This window comes from Cynocephalus volans, chromosome 8 (assembly GCF_027409185.1).
Source record: "Cynocephalus volans isolate mCynVol1 chromosome 8, mCynVol1.pri, whole genome shotgun sequence".
NCBI lineage: Eukaryota > Metazoa > Chordata > Mammalia > Dermoptera > Cynocephalidae > Cynocephalus > Cynocephalus volans.
In genome coordinates this window covers 82,305,371-82,330,192 of record NC_084467.1, presented here as the reverse complement: position 1 = coordinate 82,330,192, position 24,822 = coordinate 82,305,371, and the positions used below count along the sequence as shown (strand labels likewise).

The 24,822-nt window shown below is 44.4% G+C and overlaps 1 protein-coding gene across 3 annotated transcripts in view; it reads left to right on the top strand.

Annotated features, from left to right (window-relative positions):
* The first annotated feature begins 12,021 nt into the window (after positions 1–12,021).
* The window catches only part of BCAR3 (BCAR3 adaptor protein, NSP family member), a 108,864-nt gene continuing 96,063 nt past the window's right edge, over positions 12,022–24,822 (top strand). For all 3 annotated transcript variants that reach the window (XM_063104033.1, XM_063104032.1, XM_063104039.1), the window contains exons 1-2: positions 12,022–12,141; positions 19,366–19,693. In XM_063104033.1, coding sequence (XP_062960103.1) covers positions 19,377–19,693 — 317 coding nt within the window. In that variant the 5' untranslated portion in view covers positions 12,022–12,141; positions 19,366–19,376. The remainder of the gene's footprint in view (positions 12,142–19,365; positions 19,694–24,822) is intronic.

The window sequence follows — 24,822 nt, the reverse complement described above, 5'->3', positions numbered from 1 at the left end:
AATTAATTAATCTAAGGTTGCTGAGTAAGTACAGCAGAAGGATATGGATTGAGACTGGCAACAAACTAGCTTATATGACCAGCCATGGGTTCCAAATGGACAGGGAAGGAAGGGCCTGATAGACCAGGAAGATGTTGATGCATGGAAGCATTATGCTCAGGGGCCAGGGACCAGGGACCAGGGAGCGAGACTGTGGGAAGATGAGGGGCATGTAGGCAGAAAGAAGATATTGGCATGAAATATGTCAGGGGAGCAGCAGTTCCAGGTGATCACAAGGCTCAGGTAGGGCCAGGGGAGAAGGTAGGAAAAGTGGAGCACAGGTGTAGGTCACTGCAGTTGGGAGGTCAATTCACTTTAAGGCTGGAGCATTGGAGGTGTTGTCATAGGATAGGAGTGGGTGGCTTTGAAGATGGTGGCCATCTCCAGGGTGAATTAAGAGCAGTGTATAACTGAAGGCATACTGTTCAGTGTTTCCCAAATGTGTTTGGTCATAAGAACACATGGGATCTTGTTAAACACGTGGTTTCTGGATTTCCACTTGAATCTCTCTGATTCAGACCCCCAGGAGAAGAGCCTGGGAATCTGCATGTTCAAGTTCTCTAGGTGATTCTTATGGCAAGCCTGGGAACACTGACAGGAAGGTGTAAGCCTCCAAGTATGGAGAAGGGGGCTGTAGAGAAGGATGGATGGAGAGGTTTGGAAGAGAAGGGAGTAGGGAGAAGGAAGAGGTGGGGAACAGGAGAGCCATGGAGAAGGGAGTGGAGGAGAGGAGGCTCAGATTTTGGATGGTGAACAAGGATGACAGGTGTGAAGCACTCTGGGGTCATGCATGGGCACAGTCCCTGCAGCCTGGACCCCATGGTGGCTGGGATGGCTTCAGTTCCTGGAGAGCTCTACTGTGAAGGAATTATAGCAGACTCAGCCTCATGACGTCCTGGTGGGGAAGACGCAACAGTGTACCCTTGAATGAGTAAGAGTAAGAGTTTAATTATTTGTGAGCTTGGGTTTGGATCATTTCTCCTCTGATGTGTTGTCTCACCTCTAAATAGGAGGGTGATTGAAATTTGATTCTACTCCTCTGCCTCTCCTTCCTTTGTGTGGCTGCTCTGCCCATCTTTCTATGTCCTTGCTGTCTGGCTCTCATCCTGGAGGGTCCCAGGAGCAAATGGCCAGTGCCTGTTCCTTCAGTCCTCTTCCTGTCCCTTGTGATTCATACAGGGCATCTCAGGATCCTGGAGCTATACCAGGCTGAAGTATAAGAGGAGTTGACAGCCACGAGTGTGATATGATTCAGAGGCATCAAGAGAGCCCTGCCTGCCCCCTACTCCACTCTCTGCATATGTCCCTCACCCGAAAGTCCACTGGAAGCCAGGTGGGATTGAAGCGACCAAGTGTGGAGGGAAAGATGTGGGCTTTAGAATCCCTGTCAAATCTGTGTTCTAATCCTCTGATGCTTTCCAGACATGTGACTTTCAGTAACTTAACTTCTCTGAGCCTCGATTTCCTCATCTATAAAACAGGGATAATACCAACCTCAGAGAGCTGTCATGAGGATTAAATGGGCAAAGCACAGAGAGTGCCAGTAGAAGGTGCTCGAGCAACAAGCAGAGCTGTGCTGGTGGTGGGGTCACTATCAGCCACACTCTGCACTGAGAGCAAGTGGGAGAGGGACAGTGGGGAAGGGGGACAGAGATGGTGAGGGTCCCTGGAACTGCTGTTGAGTTTCTACCCCCTAATAGTTATCAAAATCACAGCAGTCCAGGTTTATAGAGGCATCTCATCTGTCCATTATTTTAACTTTGTTACCAAGGTGGTAATGGCATAATATTATTTTTATATAAAGTGCTTCAAGGCCAAGGACCACCTGCTCTATTGTCCCCAGCACCTTGCATTTTGAGGGACACTATCTAAGTGTTCATTAACAGTACACTCTGAACTTAGAAACAGAAACCAGATATTTAATCATCCGGTACACAGTCCACAAGAAAGGCCAACATGACTCACTTCAGAATATGCAAGGATTATTCACTAATTTCCTTCCATGTGGTGCGTTTGTCACTGCCTGGTCATGCTGTGAGGAAGATCTCCTCTTCCTCCCAGTTCGTGAACTTGAGACAGACAGGGTCACACGGGGATCACACGGGGTTCACTCTTCCTGGAAATGCTGACACTGAGAAGTCTGTCTCCCACACCTGTATGGAGGGGTTCTGCCAGGGGGAGGAAGTTAGGGCAGCAGACAGTTTTAGGCCCCCTGAAGCACTAGTCCAAGAAATAGAAATTTCGCCCATGCTGCCCTGAGGATGGCAACTGGCACATTCCCTCGCTGGAGGCTGCTGAGCCAGGCAGTGCCTCTTACACAAGTCACCTGGGACTTCAAGGCTTACACCTGGGAACCACCTATGTGGTTTCCTGCCATGGGGGAAATACAAGTGCATGTGGAGGCCTGACTATAGTTCCAGACCCGCTAGAGAACCCACACACCCCCTCCCTGTATCTGAGACTCTGTTCAAATTTTCAATTCACAAATATCTACTGAATGCCTACCAAGTGCAGGCATGGCACTTAGGTCACCCCAACCCAGCTTGCTCACTCCTTTTAAGACTCACTTAGCCATTCCACATCATGCTCCAGCAGTTCAACCCAAACTCTCCAACTCATTCTGAGACAAGGGTTTACACTGCAAGGGTATGTAGGCTGTGGAGTCAGGGGGTCCTGTCTAGGGGCCTCCACACCCCAGCTATGTGAACTTGGCTGGTTATTCTGCCTCTTTCTGTCTCCATTTTCTCATCTGTAAAATGGGCTTAGTAACCTCCTCCTCTCCGGGTTGCTGAAAGGATTAACTGAGATGATGAGTGTAAAGCTCTTAGTCCCAGGTTGGTAAACATAGCTGTTATTATTCACATTTAGGCTGTGTTTTCTCCCACAGACCCTTTGGTGCTCTGTGCCTCACTGCAGACACCTAGACCAATTGTAAGGGTGTGACTCCTTGTGCTAGACTGTGTTACTCTTTGGAAATTATTCTTACTACATATCTGGAAACCTTGGTACTGTCAATAGTTCTATTAAAAGCAGTTCCAAATGGTCACCACCCAAGAGGAGTGCCCCACACCAACTGTGTGTGTGGGGGGAGGGAGGGCTTCCTGTGAGGAAGGAACCAGAGAAAAAAGGCCACATGTATGACCTCAACCAGCCCTCCAGCTTTCTGTCCAGCTGCCCTGGCACTGTGGTATGGAGGTGTGTGGCAAGCTCTTCACTTCAAATAATGCAGTGCCCCAGGTTGTAACTAATTTATTTATAAAATAAACCAGCAAACACAAGATGGTCTCTGTCATAACATCACTTTCCCTCACTTGCATTCCAAAGGGTTTTTAAAATTTTTATCTTGACTTTTCACTGTGGCATTTTGCTAGCATACACAAAAGTAGAGAGAATATGAGTGTAACAAACACTAGCTTTAATAATTATCCACATTTCAGCAATCATAGAATTTCCTGAGTGAGAGAGGACGGCAGGGGATGACACCTCGCGCCCTGGATCACACACCCCAGGCACTCACGCGGGAGTGAATCGTACGACGATGTTCATGACTTGTTGGAAAAAAGGCTGAGAACTTCGGGTCTTTCCTGTCCATTGTCGATTGCCATCTCTCCTTTCTTGAGAATGAGGTCATGATGCCTACTTTGCAGGAGGTGATCGAGCCTGAAAAATGGGGAGCCGAGTGGAGCCCCACAAACAGACATCCCTTCTCTGGCTCTGTCTGACCCCCTGTGCTCTTGAGTCAAATGAGGAAGGATCAAGCACAGACAGGAGGCTACTGGGCAGAGGAGCGATGACCAAGGCTCCTCTTTGGCCCCTCCCGTGACTTGCCAGCAGCCACCTGTTTGCTAGGCCACCTGTCTCCTCCAGGGTGGCTTGTGTCCTGTTTTGTAGAATGATGAGGGCAGTAAAGATAAGCACCCTAAACATCCGAGAGAGGGGAACAGTAATCTGACCCGGGCTGTGTGGACCCTACAGGGAAGGGGTCTGTCACACTTGCCAGTTAGTGGGATTAGCTCTGAACTGCGGGGGAGGCCGTTTCCCCTCAGCAACAGCAGCATGGGAGGTCATGGAAGAGTTCCCCAATGGTAATGCTTTACTTCTGAGAGGCTGAGTTCACCACTTCCCAGTCAGTGGGTGTCGTGGAAAGTGGGTGGGATATGAAATTAGAATATATAAATTTCAGTCCTGGCTTGTTCTGTAATTGTCCTGGTGCCCTTGGGTAACACCTGAACCTCCATATCCTCATTTTAGGAATGGGTATGACGATATTTTACTCCAGAATGATTTAAAACTCATATAATACTATTAATTTTATTGCCTTAACCGGACTGCCTTTAGGCAAAACTGAAACAGATGAAGTATTAATTTAGCATTTTCCACTTCCTCAGTCAGATTCCCTCTTTCTCCCAAGTCCCCTTTTCCACTTACCCTTGCAGCACCAGATACTGTCAGGCAGCCAATCAAAAAAACAGCCAATAAAATTAATACACATTACAGGGCTAGTAATTTAGTCTCAGTAAGGAAAGTAGTCTACATTTATCAAGTGCTCTCTAAGTGCCAGGCACTGCACATATTTTGTGTAGTTCACACAACAGCGTCATGAGGTATGTGCCTGTTATCCTTACTTTACAGATGGGGAAACTGACCTAGAAGTAAGACACTGCTAAGAATCACACAGCTACTTAGCAGAAGCTGGGATTCAATGCAGATGTGTCTGATTCTAAAAGCAGTGCTATCTACTTATTTAATCTTTTGAGGCACTATAACCTAGTGATTAAGAGCATGAAGTCTGAGCCAGGTGGCCTGGGTTCAAAGCTCAGCTCCTTTACTATTGCTGTGAGACCTGGGCAAGGACTGTGTCCTTATCTATAAAAGGGAACGAGAACAGTGCCACTTCATACGACTATTGTCAGAATCGAATGAGCTAATATACATATGGCACATAGTAAGCACTATGTTAATTATTTTTAATTATAATAGTAATTGATGCCCATTGGAAAAAATTCACAGTTTAGAATAACATGAAGGAAAAAGGAAAGTCCCTTCTTGCTCATCTGTCAATTTCACCTTTGAAATAGTTTGATGGGAGGAAATTCTTCCCGATGTTTTGTATGTAATCCCAGAAAAACACACAGTTACAAAAGTTTGTTATTTTTATATCAAAAGGGCAACTTGTTTTTTCACTTGACACTTCACACGCATCTTTTTCTGTCAGTACCTACCTATGGAGTCGCCTCATTCTTATCAGCTGCATAGTGCATGCCATAATACAGATGTGCTGTAATTTAATCATCTCTGTACAGGTAAACTGCAAACCATGCTGCCAAGATTATCTTAGAAGGTATATCTTAGCATGTACAGGTGACTGAGCACCTGGAAGGCCAACTGTGTGCTCAGAGATTGAATTAGTACCTCCAAGAAAGTCAGGTTTTTCTGTTGGTCTGGTTTCTTCAGTATAGGGGAGCTGGAGGCTTTATGATCTTTGCATTTCCTCCAAGTCCGTGTTTCTTCTTCCACACTAGAACAATGTGGCACAGCTCACTGCCACCCCCTCCACCCCATCTCCACCCCCCCACCTACCCATTCTTCCACCCCCTGAAAGGGGGCACAGCCCCCTTTCCAGGCAAGACGGCAGTCAGGTAGCCATTGCCACTAAGTCTTACATACATATGTTCTCTCTCTCTTCATTTCCATTGTAAAGCATTTTCTTCATTTCCATAATGAAGCATTTACCCCCCAAACTCCTCCCTCTATTTTATTTTCACCAGCATCAACAGTCTGTCTCCCAGTACTCTCAATCTCTCCCTCCTCTGCATTCCCACAGCTCAGGGTCCTCTGCTGCAGCCCGCCTCTGTGCTATGTCCCCCACTAGGATGTCATGTCCTGGTAATGTGTTCACTCTCATATCTCCCGGGGCTAGCCATGCTTTCCATACGGTAGGCACTCAGTTAATTTGTTTTTTGAGTAACATTTTAAATAATAAAAATAATACATGCTTACTGTAAGAAAACAATGAAAAGAAAAGCTGCGTTTAAAGAAATGAAAATGATCTGGAATTTTATAATTATCCAGAAACATTTTGGTGTATTTACTTCCAATTGTTGAACAAATTAAGAAGCTAATTAATGAAAATCTCATAATCGGATTAAGGAAGTAAATGGGAAACAGGGTCCAGAATTTGGTGAGGAGGTCAAGTCCTGAAATGGGCAAATGTAGACAATCAGGTTGAGGGTACCTTATACAGAAAATGAGCCTGTGTTGTCAAGTCCTTGCTCTCTTTTTTACTCTCTCATTATTCTTTCAGTAAGTATTTACTGAGGATCATTAAGCCATAGCCCTCGTGTGATGAATTCTTTAGCCAGTATGACAGTGACTATGCAGTATCACACAGGCCTTTTGGAAGCAGAGTTGACTTCCTTGCCTAGAAGACTGGGAATTCCCATGTCACCAAGTTCACCTACTTTTTGCAGGGCAGGAACCTAGAGGGTAAAGCTTCTGAAAATACTGCAAAATTTGCTGCTCTGGTCCATGTCAGAGCTGCCAGCTCTCATGCCAGTGATTTATTATATATTAACTTTGGGGAATTCCCAGTCTCTCTGTCTGCAGTTGTTCAAGTTCAGATTTTCTGCTTGGTTTTCATTGGTGATAGCTTAAGCATCTATTGTTTGTTACTTGTTACTTATTAGGGCTCAGCAAAGCTAGAATTTTAGGGATTATTCTTCCTTAAATTGCATTTTGTCCAATGTCTACCCCAGCTGTGCATGAACTAGTGATGTCATGGGATGCAACTCAACAAATTACTTGTGGCAAGAAGGGATCGACTTCAGGTTGAATGCTCCTGACAAAGACTCTTGCACTGCCCAGAAGGCTTTGTTGGGCTGTCCTTTCATATGCCTCTTTGGCTAAAGCCCAGGGTTTTGTTGTTTAAAATTTTAAGTAAAATTCAAGTGCTGGCTATAGACTTGAAATTTGAAATCTAAAATTGTTTATAGTACAGCCAACAACCACGGCATCATATTTATTTAGCCTGTAGGGATCCTTATTATGTAGTATAAAGATGAAAAGCCAAAGGGTCTAGAGGCCTGGACTTCACTCTTCCAATTAATAAGAACTGAGCACTAATTATGCGTCAGGCCTCAAACTAAGAACAAAACAAAGGCAAACTAGATATAGATCTCAGAGTCTCTACAGCAACAGATATTAAAAAGCAATAACAGAAATAAATGTGTAATTACCAACTGTGGCAAGTTCCAGGAAGGAAAGGGTGCTGTAAGGCACATTTAACTGGAGAACCTGACCTATGCTTGGTGTCAGAGAAGGTATCCTAGAAAACGGGACATCTGAGCTGGCATTGGTTTTTTTAATTTATAGTACTGCAGTCTTCCCGTTAGTAAAATGGGGATAATACTAACCCCTTTGACTCAAAGAGACATTGTAGGAAGAGGGATCATAAACAAGAATGAGCTTTGAAGAATGCTCAGCGTACCTAAAACTGAGCATGTTGCCCTCCAGCCAGAGGCAGCTGTTCTCTGGCTTCTTCTACATCTGTTATCAAGCCAGGCATTACTCAGCCACTTAGAATGAGGACCTTTGATTCATTGTCCTTCATGCTACCAGGCAGCTGGGGTGGGACAGACCTGGTTCTGCCTTCGTTCTGCCTCTTACATCTCCCCTTACATCTTTTCTTATTTGGGAAATGGAGGTGATAATAGTACCAGCTCATGGCTCAAAGCTTGTAAAGCACTTAGCAGAGTATTTGGCATGTAGTTACTCCTAAGCCATTTGTAGTTGTTGCTGTAATTGTTGTCATTGCTAATTATTAACTTTTGCTAGTTATTTCTTGGAAATACCTTTGGTCCTTCATTTCCATTCCCACTGCCACCAGCCTAGTGAAAACCCTTGTCATATGACAATAAGGCTATTACCAAAGCCTTCTGATCAGCGTCCTGCTGGGGCTCTCACTTCCCTAATTCATTCTACTTGCTTCCAGAGTGAGCTTCCCAAAATAACAGTGCTTTGCATATATCACCTCTTTTCTGTAATAATATCATTTAAAAAACATTTGTAGCTTATACCACAGAGAGCTAAGCTTCCTAATATGGAAAGAGGCCCAAGAAAATTGTAAGAAAAAGACCTACAAAAGGATAGAAAAATGGAAATACAAATTCAAAAAAAAGGAAAACAAATGGCTACTAAACATGAAAAGATAAGCAACCTTACTTATTATAAGGGAAATGCAAATTAAAATTCCACTAAAGTTCTCATTTTCCTTACCAAGTTGACAAAAATTGAGAAGTTTAATAATACCTTCTGGCCAGGCTATGGGGAAAGAGGCATTTTCTTACATTGCTGGGGAATATAAATTGATACAATCTCTATGGAAAGAAATTTGGCATTATTTATCAAAATTACAAAAGCATTATACCCTTTGATTCAGCAGTTTTACCTCTGGAAGTTTATCTTACAGATATGCTTGCATATTTTATTCACTGCAGTATTATTTGTAATAGGAAAGGATTGGAAACAGGTAAATGTCCAGTAAAGTATCGTACATCTCTTCAAAGACATATGATAGGGCCAGCCCGTGGCTCACTTGAAAGAGTGTGGTGTTGATAACACCAAGGCCACAGGTTCGGATCCCTATATAGGGATGGCCAATTTGCTCACTTGGGAGAGCATGGTGCTGACAACACCAAGTCAAGGGTTAAGATCCCCTTACTGGTTATCTTTTTTTTAAAAAAAGACATATGATGATGGGTTTAGTATGTTACTTTTTTGTGGGAGTAGAGGATAGGAACACACACACCACACACACACACACACACACACACACACACACACACACACAGCAACTCTGGTAGGCACATAACAATGGTAATAATAACTTACCTATAGTGGGAGGGGGACTGGGCAAATGGGAGACAGAGGTAAGGGGAACTTTTCACTGTATACCCTTATATAAGAGTATGTGTGTGTGTGTATGTGTGTGTGTATATATATGTATGTGGGTATAGTTTTAGTTTGTGTACCCTTTGAATATTGCCTAATCAAAAAATTATATTAAAATTACTTCTATTACTCATCCATTAACCTGTTGAGCACCTACTATATGCTAGGGACTGTTGATACAAATGTGCATATATGGCTGTGGTGTGATGGGAAGACCAAGTGAATTTGAAGTTAAAATACCTGATACAGATTCTGATGCCGCTTCCCACTAGCTGTGCATCTTGGCACACAGTAGGCATGCAACAAATATTCATTGAATAAGTTTATGGTTGAAGTTACTTAACCTTCCTGAGTCTATTTCCTCCCATATAAAATGGGGATAGAGATTCCTCCTATCCCACAGGGATATTGCAAAGACGAATGATAGAATGTGGCATCAATTCTAGTGATAACCCACTATGTCCTGGGCACTTTCACATCATTATTTCCTTGACTCCTCACAGGAACCCCATCATGTAGGTGTTTATTTACAGACTCATTAATGAGGAAATGGGGTGGGGGTCCGAGAGAAGAGCGACTAGCCCAAGGTTGCTCTGGGTGTGAGTTGTTTTCTGGTCTTCCTTCATTGCTACCTCCCCATGAAGCTCCATGCAGTAGAAACTTTGCTTATAGTAGGTGCTCAGGGAACTTTGAAAATCAAGAAAAACCAAAATAAGTTTTACCATTGTCCTCAGTGATACTTCTGAGCAGCAGAAAATCAGTAAATGCATTTCTGATACTTCAATTTAGAAATATACCAGCTGGTCTGTTTAACATTTACTGCAGTAGACACTTTGGGAAAATCCAAAAAAAAATCAATGATTTGTGCTTTTAGTAAGGTAGGGAGGATAAAGACTAACTCACAAAAAGGCTCATAAGGAAAATGTAGAAAGTCATTCTTAAGGATGCTGCACTTGGAATCTTGTAAACCTGCCAACAGCTCTTTCTTAGAGGGATGAAAATAATGTAAAGTGTACCCAAAGTGGCACGATTTTAAAAGCGTTTTTATAAGAGTAAAGCATACATGCATCTACATGTACTGCACATGTAAAATCAATTAATTTTTGTAAACTGAGGGACAGTTAATTTTTATAAAATGGGACACACCCATGTACCTAGCACCTAGGTTAAGAAACAGAATATTGTATTATCAGCACCAAGAAGACCCCTTCTGGGATCCCTTTGCATCACTATCCATCCCTCAAGATAACCACCATTTTCGCTTTTAACATCACAGATATGTTTTGACTGTTTTTGAAGTTTACGTGATTGGAATTATATAGTATGTACCTATTTGTGTCCTGCTTCTTTCGCTCAATATTATATTTGTGAGATTCGTTCACCTTGTTGAGTGGAAATAGTTTGTTCATTCTTGTTTCTGTGTAGTATTCTACATGGTCTATCTCTCCTCTGCTGATGGACTTTGGGTTGTTTTCTTTTTGGCTGTTATAAAGAGAGTTGCTATAAACATTTTTTGGACACCCTTTGGTGAATTATGTGCGTACATCTCTGCTGGGTATATATCTAGGGGTTGAATTGCTGGGTCACAGGGTACATATTCATTTAGCTTTAGTAGATAATGCCAAACAAGTTTCTAAAGTGATTATAAAAATTTCACTTTGACAGTCAGTATTGTAAGAACCTTAATTTTAGTCTTTCTGGTAGGTGTGAAGTAAGATCACATTGTAATTTGAACTCGAATTTCTGGGGTGATTAATCAATTGAGAACCCTTTCATATTTATTGGCTTTTTTAAAAAAAACCTGTTTATCCTCTCTTGAAAAATGCCTGTTGAAATATTCTGCCTATTTTAAATTGGATTTTCTGCTTTATTCTTGCTGTTTTGTAGGTGTTCTTTATATATTCTGTATACAAGTCCTTCTTTGGTTGTATGTGTTGCAATTATATTGTCTCATTCTGGTGGTTTACCTGTTCACTAGGAATGTCTTTTCATGAACAGGAGCTCTTAATTATAATGTTGTCCAATGATCGTTTTTTTTCCCCTTTAGTTAGTACTACATGTGTTTAAGAAGTCTTTGTCTACCTCAAGGTCATGAAGATATTTTCTAATATTTTCTTTGAATAGTGTTATTGTTTTACCTTTTACATTTAGATCTAAAATCCATCTGGAATAGAGTTTTATGGTGTGAGGTAGAGGGGGGTCAAGATTCTTTTTTTTTTTTTTTTTTTTAACCTGTGTGAATATTCAATTGATCCAGCTTTATTTACTGGAAAGACAAACTGTTCTCTCCTCCAATGCACCACAGCAGCTCCTTTAACATAAACCAAGTGACCATCTGTTTTTGGACTCTATTCCATTGGCCAATTTGTCTATCCTATATTATTTCTATGGCTTTAAATAGGTCTTGATATGTGATAGTGTAAGTCCTTCAGTGAGCTCCAATTTTTCATCCCTCCAAGTGCCACCTCCACCTCCCACTTTGCTTTTCATACGTCCATGCGAGTGTAATTAATTTGCCTGTTCCAGTGGCTTGTTCTTTTGTGGTTACCTGGGTCTTTGCACCATCAAAGCCCTTTAACCTGAGAGCCAGCCAGGGGTCTGCAGACCAGCAAAGCAGATCTGCTGGGTAATTAAATAACGCGGAGAAGGAGGAGGAGTGGATTAGGCGAGGTTGTCTCTGGAGGGGGGTTCGGTAAGAAAGTGGTCGACCTACACGTGCGGACCAGCTTCTCGGGGAGATATGAGAGGAGCCAAACTCTAAAATCCAGGCGGTGGGGAAGCCAGGCGAGGTTACCGAATGTAAATGTTGTAGGGGGTTCCGCAAGGTCGCGCGAATCGGCTGGCCGGGGTGGGGCCGCGAAGCCGCAAATCACCAGTCGAGGGCCGGAGCGCGCGCCGCCGGCTCAGAGCCGCGCCTGCTGCTGCCGGGGCGGGGGCAGGGGCCGGAGCCGGAGCCGGAGCCGCAGCCGGAGCCGGAGCCGCAGCCGCAGCCGCCGCCGGGCTCACAGGCGAGCAGCGCGCGAGCTACTAGGCGGGCGCGCCCCGCGGACCATGAGCGGCCCCAGCTCCCAGAGCAGCGGCGGCGCGGGCTGTAGCGGTGCGGGGCCGGCCGCGCGGCGCCTCTGAGCCCCAGCGGGAGAGCCGCGCCGGGAGGTGAGTCTCAGCCCTGCGCCCCGCGCCCCCGGGCGCGCCGCTCCTCCCGGGCGCCTCGGCCAACCCCACCCCAGTGAGGACGGGCCGGGAAGTTTGGTGGAGCAAGTTAGGCTCTGGAGAGAGTGGAGCTGGCGCTTGCTCTTTTTCCCTCCAGCAGCTTTGGCGTTGGGGGCGGGGTGGCTGAAGTGCGGACGGGGCCGGGGCTCTCGGGCCCTCGGACGGTGCTGGGACTCCCGGGCAGGAGTGGCCCGCGGCGGGAGGCGCTGCGCGCTTTGCGGCGAGCATCTCTGCTCATTAGCTCTCAGCGGCATCTGCCCGGCGCTGTCCTCCCCCGACCCCCTGCCCGTCCGCACTGCTCGGCTAGCCACCCCTCCCCGTCCCGTCCCTCTGTGCCCGAGGCCGGCGGGGGTGGGGGATGCGAGGGCCCACAGGGCTCTGCTGGAAGCCCACGGTTCGCAGCAGACGAGTGTCTCCGCCAGTCTCCTGGGAAGTTTGCAGGAAAAGCGAAGGAGCCTGCTCTGTAGCTGTTGCCAACATCTCCCTCCCTCTCTCCCTTTGTTGAGGAAGAATGAATAGTTGGTTGTGTCGCTCCCTGTGCGTCGGGGAGGGGAGGGGACCGCAAAGGAAGGGAGGGACGGTGGGCGCGACGGGAAGGAGATTCCGATCGCAGCCCACCTTCCCTTGCCCGCTTAGACTGCTGAGGCTGCCGCTGCGTTCAACAGTTTGATTAGGTGTAGACGCTGGTCGGGCAGGAGGTTGAGCGGGCTCCGAAGCAGCTGCCGAGGCAGCGTGTTCTTTGCGGTGTGGGTCGTGGTCGGGGTTTAGGGGTGGAGAGCTCTGATTTTGGTGTGAACTCGTTTGAAGCAAAGTACAAAAGGGAAAGACCTAACCTCGGTCTGCTTTCGCTTAAAGCCAGTATCTGAGATGGAAAGTAGGGGCGTGGATTCAGAGGTCCTTTTAAACCTTGACTCTTATCCCCCAAGGCTACACAGACCTCTCCACGGAAAGTACATTGGCGGAGGGAAGGTCATTTTGGGAGCCGATAGTCTGCCTCTGTGTCTTCAGGGACTGAGGAGAGATCTTGGAGGAGGGGGGAGCCCTCGTGCTGCAGGCGGGGCCCGACAGAGTGCCGGTCCCAATTGGGTAGGGGCTGCCCAGTTAGTAATAAGGAAGCCCACAGCAAAGCCGCTGTACGTGGGTATGCCGGCGGCATACTGAGTGTAACGTAAACACCCTGCCATGCCAAGGGCTCCCTCATCGCCCAAACGCCAACGCTCTCTCGACTGCTGCTTAGAAGCCGGACATTTACAGAATAACTAACCAAGATCTCAATCTCCTATTCATATAGAAAGGACTGCTTGTTAGATGCATGCCAATCTTAAGAACCTTATAGTGTAATTCCTGTGCTGTGTTGCTTGAAATACAATCCATGGAAGAATTATTCATACTTTAATGATGTGGCTAGACTTCATAAGTTTGCTTCAAAAATAAAGGGATACTCTTAATTCCCAAACCCAAGCAAAACTTTATTCTAGGTGGATAAGCCAATTTTATATGTGCAGTTTTCCATCTCGTCTTCCCTATATGACTCCGCATAGAAGATGTAAAACTACAGATCCAAATTGTAAACTTTCTGTCAGGGTAACTTGAAAATATCCCATTTTAGAAATAAAAGAGAAAAATCCAGACAGGTGGGCTGCTTCTCTCTGCCTCACCTTGCAAGATCATCAGTTTCTTTGAGACATCTTTGTAAAACAAGCTGGGCCACTGTTCACAAGCATTTCAAAGCACAGCTGCTGACCATGATCAGGGAGGCAGTGTGTATGTTAGAGTCTGTCAGGCTCACTTTTGTTCCTAACACTCACATGGGTCTCATTTTCATATTAAGATGTAGAATCTTTGGCCTTTGTATGTATTTCAAGATCTGGCATTAGACTGAATCAGGACACTGTGTCTGTTTACCTGCATAGCAGAGAGAGGTGAAGTCAGACGGTGAAAGTCTCACTTGGGCTTCTGTTTTAAAGACTGCATATGGGCTCACTCGGTGTGATTATATGTGTGTATGTGTCTTACTTGGCTTGGTGTGTTTACATCTATTGTTCCAGGTTTTATCATTCCCCTCCTCATCTTTCCCAGCTGCAGTCTTCCCCAGGAGCAGGGACTTCATTTGAGAACTCTCACCATAATAGAGATACAGTGACAAGCAACACAGACATGGCCCCTGCCCTGCTTTGAGGACATCTACTATTTATTGAGTGCTTGCTGTATGTCAAGGGCTTTATATACACAGGCACATTTAATTTTCAGAACAATCCCATGACATAGGTACTGGTAACTCATTTTTACAAATGAGAAACAACTGTCAGAGAGGTTGAATAACTTGTCCCAGGCCATACAGCAAGTAAGTCAGTGGCAAGGTAGAGATTTGAACCTGTAAATATCTGACTCCAAAGCCTAGGTTGTGAGTCATACCATTTTGATTTTAAAAAATCAGATAGTGCATAAGTATGTAATGACTAGGGACATGGAGACAGAAACATCTCCAAGTGGAGGCCTCATGAGAGCCAGAGCGTGGAGACTTGGGGTTAGTCTCCACTGTCCTGTTCCACCACTTGTTCCTACCTCAAGGCCTTTGCATTTGCCGGATCGCCTGCCTGGAACCCCTTAGATCTTTTCTTGACTGGTTCTTTCTCTTTTTTTCAGGTCTCATGTCACTGTTACCTCTTCAGAGAGGCCTTCCCACTCCACAATGTAAAGGAGCCCTCCACCCTCAACCAGTATTTTCTGTCTTTTCATCCTGTTTTATGCTCTTCAGAGCACTTACGACTTGGATGTTACCTAGTATGTTAGTCAGTTTTCTGTTGCTTATAATAGAATACCTGAAACTGGGTAGTTTGTAAAAAAAAATGAAATTTATTTCTTACAGTTTGGAGCCTGGAAAGTCCAAGGTCCAGGGGGCACGTCTGGTGAGAGCCTTTTTCTTGGCTGGGACGTTCTACAGAGTCTCGTGGTGACACAGGGTATCACATGATGAGGGCTGAGCAAGAGCACGTCCGTGTGCTCTCCTTATAAAGCCACCAGTCCACACCCATGATAACCCATAAATCCATGAATGAATTAATCTGTTCATGAGGGCATAGTCCTCATGACCCAATCAGGTCTTAAAGGCCACACCTTTCAAATACTGTAGCTGGATTTCCCACCCTCTTAACACTTACAATGGGGATCAAGCTCCAACAGAGCTCAGGGGGACAGGCAAACAACAGCGCCTTGTGTATTTTCTTGTTTGTGCTGGTTGGACTTCCTCATCACAATGTAGGCGCCATGAGAGCAGGACTTTGTCTAATTTATTATATCCTCAGCCCTGGTACACTGTAAGCCCTCAGAAGATACAAATTGGATGAATGAAAATTTATTTCCTTCATCTGGAAAAATGAACTGGGAACTACCATCATTTATGGTCATTACTTATTGTCTGATTACTCCATAGGGTATTAACCTCATGAGGACAGGGACCACTTCTGTCTTATTGAACACTGTTCCCAACAACTAGCACAGTACCAGCCACATAGGAGGCCCTCCATATATGTGTGTTGAAGTATGAATTAATGCTTCTATTGATTGAATGATACCTCTTCCTTGTCATTTGATTCTGTTACCCAGGTAAACAATTCTGGGCCTGAGTTGCTCTGAACCAAAGAGACTCACTAATCCAGTGGTTCTCAGCCCTGCCTCCACATTGGACAATACTGGGGAGCTTTAAAAAGACTGATCCCAGGGTCTACCCAGAGAGATTCTGATTTCATTGCTCTGGGTTGCAGCATAGGTGTCAGGATTTTAAAAGCTTCCCAGAGGATCCTTATGTGCAGCCAGGTTGAGAACCACCACCTTATGTTTTCAGAACTCATTGCTCACTTTGGTCCTTATAGGCTTGAAGCAGCCATGGTGAGAGAAAGAGCAGCGATATAATTCATGGATATCGTATGGTTTCTGATAGTTTAAGAGGTACTTTCACATCTGTTATCACATTTGATAATAACAAGCTAGGGGATCTACTCTCTGGGTTAAATATTCCCTTTATGTTGATGACTGTTAAAAATCGACATCTGCCCTCACTCCTAACTGCACATTCCAGTACCTAACCTCCTCCTAGACAGAACATTCCCTGGTGCCTCACACGTAATCACTCCAGTGGTGAGCTTGTTATCCTCCCTCCTGCAGGGTCCTCTTCTGAAGCTACTTGTCTCGTTACAGCATCATGCCATCCTCCCGTGGCTGTGGCCATGGCCGTGTCCTCCTTCTTCCCAGTCAGAGGCCTTGAGTTCCCCATGTCTCTTCACTCCCTCCTTCCTCTCCCTCCCTAACCCTGCCCCAGGTCAGAGTCCATTGTTCCTTGATGGGTTGTTGCCATCAGCCTGAGTGACTTCCCTGCCTCTCTTTTCTCTGCCCTCCAGATGACCAGAGTTACCTACCTGGGTACAGACTGGATTCCATCCCTGCCTTTCTGATCTTCCCTAGCACTTATAGTCAAGTCCAGAAGCCTGGACAGTACCTTCAAGACTTCATCATCTTGTCCTAAGCTGTGCTTCTTGACTATTCTACTCAAGCTACACCACGTGACTGGCAGTGTCCTACGCCTGTGGGGACACTTCCATACTTTATACACCTGCCATTATAGCAGTCTTCTTGAAAGGCTCTTCCCTACAAATTTCACAGTGCTTTGTCTCCTTCGTAGTCTCCATTGTTGCCCTCTCTGAGATCCTCCCTGAGTCCTTTTGTCAGAATTAATTGTTCCTTCTAGCATAAGAGTCTCTATTTATGAGTTATATTATTCTCTTAGAGTTCATAGTCAGGGATTGGGGCTGAGGCATGTTTGTTTCTTCCAGTGTCTTATATAGAGTAAGTGCTTAAATATTTGCTGAGTTGAAGGTAGGAAGGGGGGCTATTAACATCTCTACTTATCAGAGAACAAGTTGAGGTGTGAGTAACTTGCCAAAGGGCATTTTTGAGCACTTTGGCTCAGTCTTGAAATCTAGATAGATTTTGGCTAAGTAAAGAGGAAAGAGGCTGCCAAAGACTCTGGAGCTAGGGTAACTTTTGCCCATCACAGTATCACGGAAATAGACTTGATTAGCAACATAGCCCTTTGCACATGAGGAGGTTCTGTAGGTGCTATGGGCCTCCCCACGAGGTCCTTTGAAATGATCCAGGCCTTTCTATGGAGAAGGAAGGTGCTGATAGCTTGAGTAGGCAAGAGTTCACAGCTGTGGGGAGTGTGTGTGTGTGTGTGTGTGTGTGTGTGAGTGTGTGTGTGTGTGAGTGTGAGTGTGTGTGTGTGTGAGTGTGTGTGTGTGTGTGTGAGTGTGTGTGTGTGAGTGTGAGTGTGTGTGTGTGTGAGTGTGTGTGAGTGTGTGTGTGTGTGTGTGTGTGTGTGTGTGTGTGTGTGTGTGTGTGTGTGTGTGTAGGGTGGAGGAATCCCAGTCAGTTTACGTCACTGGTGGTCAGGCGGGGCTGGAGGGGGGATGCTGGGGAGTTTGGTTTCTTTTTTAATAATGGTGATTAACATTGAGCAAGTGCTGACAGTGTGCCAGGTACTGGCCAGAACCGGGCGGGGCCTGCATGGGACTCACAGTCCTAATGTGCTGCGAGCCGGGCCTTCTGTGTGGTCCCAGTTAGACATGGAACAGACAAGCTCCAGAATTACCAGGTTTGGCAGAGAACTAAGGCCAAGGATGGGATTATATGCCTTGAGTAAAGGATCTCCTCCCCCCCGCCCCCCAGCACTTGTGTGCTTTTCTCTATTGTGCGTGGAAGCAGTGGATCTTGTGTCTCATTGCACGCACAGTGTTTCCTTTGCACGCTCTGCTGTCTTTATCCCGGCTCCACTTCTACCAGCTTGTGGAGGGCTGCATTCTTCTTGGTTGTCCTCAAGCCACATCCCAAGTCCCCTATTCCTTTGTAGAACTGACTCTGCTGTAGTGCTGTCAAGTGATGATTTCACTCAAAGCTCTTCCCTGACCCATGCAGCAGAAAAGATGGTCTTTGAGGAATGGGGGCAATAGGGCTGGAGACAGGCTGTGGAGCAAATGGCCACTCTCCTCACCAGCTTTGGGGAGGGCAGTGTGTTGGGTCCTGATGTGTTGTCCAGACCAGAGTCTGATACCATAACTGGTGTAGGACAGACTCTGGAGCCCGTGTCTCCAGGGCTAGCCCTAATTTTTATTTGGGCTCCTGTTTCTTTTCCTCTGTATATTGATGTTAAAAATGTGTTATATAATTTGCCTTGGGTCAGAACCATAGTTTGATGAGGGGGGTTTGGGGGCACTGACTCTGCTCTAGGTGAACATTTCTGCTAGTGGTCCTAGCTGGGAACAATTGTTGGGGCTACTTCTGCACACAACCTCATGTGCCATTTTCCTTTCTCTTTCCATGCTCCCTCTGTACCCCCCTTTCTTTTCTTCTTCCCATTTCCTTTCTACTCTTCCCTGACTGTACAGGCACCATGGGCATTGCTTAGCCTTGCTGGTGGCAGGCAGGTTCCTGACCTCTCTGGGGATGATTTACATGGAGCTCCCACTCCAGTGGCTTTCCTCTGCAGCTGAGCCCACTGATGTATGGAAGAATGGCCCACCTCCTCACCCCTGACCCTGCCCTGTCTTCGTTAATTAGAGTACATTGATTTATTTATAAGCACTAGGTCTTTACCAGAAAAATTCTGCTCCATCACTCTGGATAGCACAACTGAGGGGGGCTGGTCTGGCAGTGAAGACGTTCCAACAGCTAAAGAATGCCAATAATCTCCACCTGCTTTTATCATTTACAGGGTAGTGGAAGTATGTGAGCTAATTATGTGACAACTTAGACCATTGTCTCTCATGCATTTATTACTGAAACTGTGAGCCCTTAAAAATCTGATGTTGCTGTTGTTAGTTGTGCTTTTCCATCATCCAAAATAATAAAATGTCTTATGTGCTTCTAATGACTCTGAGATGTGTTTGTCCTTTTAGTTTTACTGCCACCAGCCCAGGAGAATTCCTCCATATGGTCATAAAAGGAGGGAGATGAGTAAACCTCCTATTCTTATTAGACTCCACTAGTGATGCCATTAAATGTTGTTTGCCTTTTAATGCTCCATGAATATTTTCTTGTGTTACGTGGCATATTTCTAAGTCAGTTCTTGTGATTATTTTAGATTTATACCTTCTCTCTTTTCTTTCCGTTTAGAATTAAGAATCATGGCTGCAGGAAAATTTGCAAGCCTCCCCAGAAATATGCCAGTGAATCACCAGTTTCCCCTGGCCTCGTCCATGGACCTTATGAGCAGCAAGTCCCCTCTCGCTGAGCATTGTACAGATGCCTATCAAGACGTGTCTATACATGGCACCCTTCCACGGAAGAAAAAAGGTCCTCCTCCCATAAGGTCCTGTGATAATTTCAGTCACATGGGCACCCTCCCTCACTCCAAATCCCCACGGCAGAACTCGCTTCTTACCCAAGATGTCATCCAGGAGAACCCACTGCAAGACTGGAAAGGTGAAACCTTCACCTTCAGGTAACTTCTGTAATTTCACAAGTGAAAACGATTCATCTTAAAGGATTTTTTTTTAAGTCTTTTTATTGGGGAAAATGTCAAACATTTACAAAGCTGAGTGAATAGTTTAATTAACTCCCTTGGGCCCATCACTCAGCTTCAACAGTTATCAACTCATGGCCGGTCCTGTTTCGTCTCTACTCCCACCCACTTTCCCGGCTCTTGTATTATTTGAAAGCAAATCTCAGCCCTCATTTTATCTGTAAATATTTGTGCATAGGTCTTTCAAAGATAAGTATTCATATTAAAAAAATATAACCACAATATAAAAAGCTATAACACCTAAAAAAATTAACCATTTCTTAATATCATGTGAGGCTATTTTAAAATCTGACTTCCTATATTAAGTCCCTTAAAAGAAAGCACAAGTATTTTTTTTTTTAATCATAGCATCAGATTCTGAACTACATCCATCCAATTCTATAAAGATGCCAGGATGTCTATAAGTTAGGACCTGTATCTCCTTATATTTAGTTGTCAACATGCTGAAATAAGATTTTGTGTGGATGTATCAAGTCAGCTTTAGAATAATTTAGGACAGGAATTGATTTCTCCATCTCTAAGCCAGCAATCTGGCTAACAAGACTTACCATTGTAAATGCATCTTCTCTTGGTTTGTAATACGCCTGGCTGTGATTGGTGTCTGCTTGTTAGAGCTAGTTTGGAAACTGTGAACTCCTTTTCCTGTTGGGGAAGATCAGCAACCTGTGATGCCATCAGGTAAAGAATGGGGTGGTTTCTTCTGTTGTCTTTTTGTCCAACCTTGTAGCAAAGAAAGCTACTTTGATCCTAGCTCATTTATTTGTTCAATATCTACATATTGAGCATCGATGTTAATTAGAGTACATTGATTTTTATTAGCCCCAGGGATTCACCAGGAACATTTTACCCAGTCCTTCTGAGTATCTTAACTGAAGGGCTGCTTTGGAATCAAGACAATCTAGCAGCCAAATTATTGCATTAGTCTGCTCTTGCCTTTCGCAGGGTAGCAGAAATACGTGAGCTAACAGGGTAGCTATGGAGCATCTGAAGCAATGTCTTCCCAGAGCTTATATTCTAGTGAGGGACCTAAACAATAAGTGCAAATAAATAAGTAAGAGCACTGTGGATTATAATAAATGCTATTGGGGAAATAGAGTGATATGCTGGAGAGTTTTGGGGGGTGGTATATTTTTTGGTAGGGTGGACAGGTCTCTTAGGAAATGATATTTAAGCTAAGATTTGTATAATGAGAGAAGGCAGCCATGGGCCTTCCAGGCCATTCCAAACATATGAAATCGAGTGCAAAGAACTAGAGGTGGGAACAAATTTGGCATGCTTGAAAAACCCAAAAGGAAACTGATGTGGCCTGTGGCTGGAGTGTAGCAAGTCAAGAGAATAATACTTGGTAGAGAGGCAGGCAGACAAGAGTTCACAATTAGTTTTGTTTTCATAATTACAGTAGTACAAGAAGAAAATAAGTGGAGGCCCACTTATTCTTGTAGAAAGCATGTGGGAGCCCTGAAACATTTCTATTACCAGATCAGAAGGGTCCCCCAGGGTGTGCTGGGAGTTAGAAGGTGCTGGACCTGCTCAGCAATCTGGGTGGGTGACCTCCCAGTGCTGATAAAACAGGTAAACATGGAGATGCGTGCCTGTGCATGGTATTGTTAATATCGCATCATTGGCACGTAAGGAGCAAGCATGCAGAAGGTGAGCAGCAAAGACCAATGACTCTGGCCCGCCAAAGTGAGCACAAATGCCTGGTTGCACCATATGGAGACAGAGCCACCTGTTACCTGGCATACTGTGGACCACTTTTTATTTATGAACTTAAACTCTGAATTGAGCAAGGTATCTACCATGCACCAGACACAGACAATTCACAAACTCACTCCTTGAAGTTCTGAGGTCCTGGCTAGGTGCCAGTTTCTACAAGGGGAAACTCCACAGTGGGGGGCGGGTGGGGAGGAGGTAGTAATGGAGTCACCCTTCCTATCCTGAGGAAGTTCTTGATAAACACCCAAGATCTAAGTTGTCAACCTGCCAGTTGTTCAAAGCTTTTTGGTTTGAAAACTGACTTGGACAGGGGTCAGATCTCTGTAAAAGATCTTATTGGAGGGTGTATTAGTCCATTTCTGTTGCTTATAATAAAATACCTAGAACTGGGCAATTTATAAGAAATTGAAATTTATTGCTTACAGTTCCAGAGGCTAGGAAGTCCAAAGTCCAGGGAACACATCTGGTGAGGTTCTTCTTTGGTGGTGGCTTTACAGCAATGCAGGAGTCTCCCATGACAGAAAATGGTAGAACAGGGAGAGACTCTCACTTGCTCCATTTTACGCCCTCAGAACCACACCCCTGGCCATTATTAATCCATTCACTACTGCAGGGTCCTGCAATCTAATCACCTCTTCAAGGCCCCACCTTTCAATTACCATAATAGGATTTTCTACCCTCACCTGTTACAGTGGGAATTAAGCTTCTAATATATGAACTTTGGGTGACACAATTCAATCAGTCCACAGCAGAAGGTGGGCGCAAGTCCTGAGTTTGAAGTCCAGGCTGTGGAAAACTTAACAAGCATTACTGGCTTAAGATTTGTTTATGATTTAGAGCTATGATAATCTAAATTTACATCTTTTTTTCTTAACCTAAAATATCTTATTGTTAAAGATGAATACAGGAAGTAACAAAGGCATATCTGCTGAGTGAGAAGGCACGTGATGGTGTGTCAAAGGATCGTAAATTCCTACCACTCAGTCTTATTACTAATATATTTATTTTCCTAACACATTTTTTAAAATCTCAAAGCATTCCTGATTTTGAGTAGTTCAAAGTACCTTATATTCTTTTTTTTCTTTTAAATATTCCTAATAAAATTATGAAGTCCCTCAATTTCTTTCTAAAATAAACCATGATATAAACAAAGTTTTTCATGTGAAAAGCTAGGGACAAGCAGCGTGAAGGAGAACCCAGGTTCTAGAGAGAGAGGTTTTGTCTAAGGTGCCACAACAGAAATACAGTGAGAGAGAAATATAAGTCCATTCCTAATTCAGCTCTTACGATCTAAGTTGTGAAAATACCAACCACCCAGTCCAGCGCACTCACCACTTTTTTCTTTTCATAGTGAATTCAGGGGTTAATTTCAGCTGACAGTAACTCGCCCAGCTGTCAAGTCTGAAAACCTTCCCCCTCATCATGTTGGGTGTTGGAGATCACGGGGCCATCGTGAAGAGCCATCGTTGTGTGCACTGTACCCACACTCAGGGACCACCCTCCTTGTCTTGTGAAGTACTTTGATTAGGTGCATGTTCACTATTTTCCCAACAAATATGTTTAGCTTTTTAAACATATTTAATAAGGGTGAGTGTGCAATTGATATTCAATTAATTTAAAGTCACCTTTATTATAATTGAATATTAATTGCACATCCACCATGTGGAAGGCCCCAGGCAAAGCTGAGGAAATCTCCCCTTTGACCTAAAAATTTGCATTATTAAGCTGTCATATCCACATGTGTCATATCTTCCTGAGTTATAAATGTCTCTTCTCTTTTATAGTTTTAAAATATCATAAAGCATATGTTCATAAGTTATCTGTTTGAACATCATAACCCTGTGTGAGAGACATAGCAGATTTCATCATGAACATCATCGTCAAAGTTGTTATCATTCACATGTGAGAAAATGGGTTCAGGGATATTGAAGCACTTAAGATCATACCCCGGTGGATCACTGAGCTGGGATTAGAACCTAGAAAGTACTAGAGGGCCTTCCCCAGACAATGTGCTGCCAGCTGTGGGCATCCCCTGAGCTATCTTCTTGCACAGAAGGAGTCGGTTCCATCCGAATCCAGAACCTTAGATACCCACTTTGGGGAGAATGGAGCCAGGCAGAAAGTAGGCCTGGAAGGGGAAGTCATTTGTCTCTTTCAGAGACCATATCTCTTGGCTTTGTTGTTGTCTTAGCTGCCCTTGGATGTACTTGTGGTTTTGAAAGGTGGCCAAAGCCAGAAGCCAGGGAGCTCTTAAGCCTGCTGCCTGATGTCACAGGAGGAGCCTTTGTTCCACAAGTGGGGCCAGGCTTTTCTGAGAGGCCTGTGGACAGGATTTCCCCTTGACATTAGTGTTTTTCTGCTGATGTCCCTTTGATTCATTTATTTTCAAGGATGAATTTGTATTTGAATCTGGGACCTTCCTTGGGCTGATTGGGGACTGGTTCCTGTTGTTGGGATGTCTGTGTTGCCGGGATAGCTGAGGGATCGGCACTTGGAGATTGTTGGAGACTTTTTCCTGCCTGCGGGTACGTGGAGGCACGCATTCCTGGGAACAGCTGCGAGAGCCTGATTCCTTCTGCCTCATGCTGTGGGAGCATGGGGTGGAACAATGTGCTGATTCATTAGTTTGCATGAGTGGAGCTGACTGACTCGTCACAGGTGTTTTAACTGACAATGGTCAGAAAGTCTGCAGAATTATCCCTAGTTAAAATCTGGTGCACTTTTTCAGGCAGGAAGTAACCTACCATGTCATGGTGTCAGATCTTCAAAGTTGAAGCAAAGTATAAGGCACAGGATCTATTGCAGACTTTTCTCTAAACTACTGGTTTAAAGACCTAACTCTCTGTAAATGCCCTCATCTGAAAAATTGTTTGAGTTGTTCCTCTTGGGAACCAAGTTTTATAACTACTGCTTTCCCTTAACAAAGCGAGATGTTCCCCCAGACATGCAAATAAACTAGGCTTTAGCTCAAAGTTAATCAGAAAGATCTGCAATGTGAAGATCTATACGCAAACACCTGCAGTTTATTTATATGTGAGCATGTCTGCTGTCTGCAAATTGGAAGATTTTTGTGCACAGAGGAAAAATAAGATAGAGTTTTTAAAAATCTATTTAATAAATTAATAGATTCTATTTAATATAAGGTATACTTATTGAGTTAGCAGAGTTCAAGAATGTCTCTAGACAGTAATAGCCCATGGGTAGAATTTTTATTTTTAAAATTTCAAGTTGAGCGTTACTAACATTTTGAAATGCCCCTTGGTGTTTAAATGCAGCTGTTGTGGATGGGTTAGTGAATTCTGAGGAATGGTGCGTGTCTTAGCCCTAGTTGC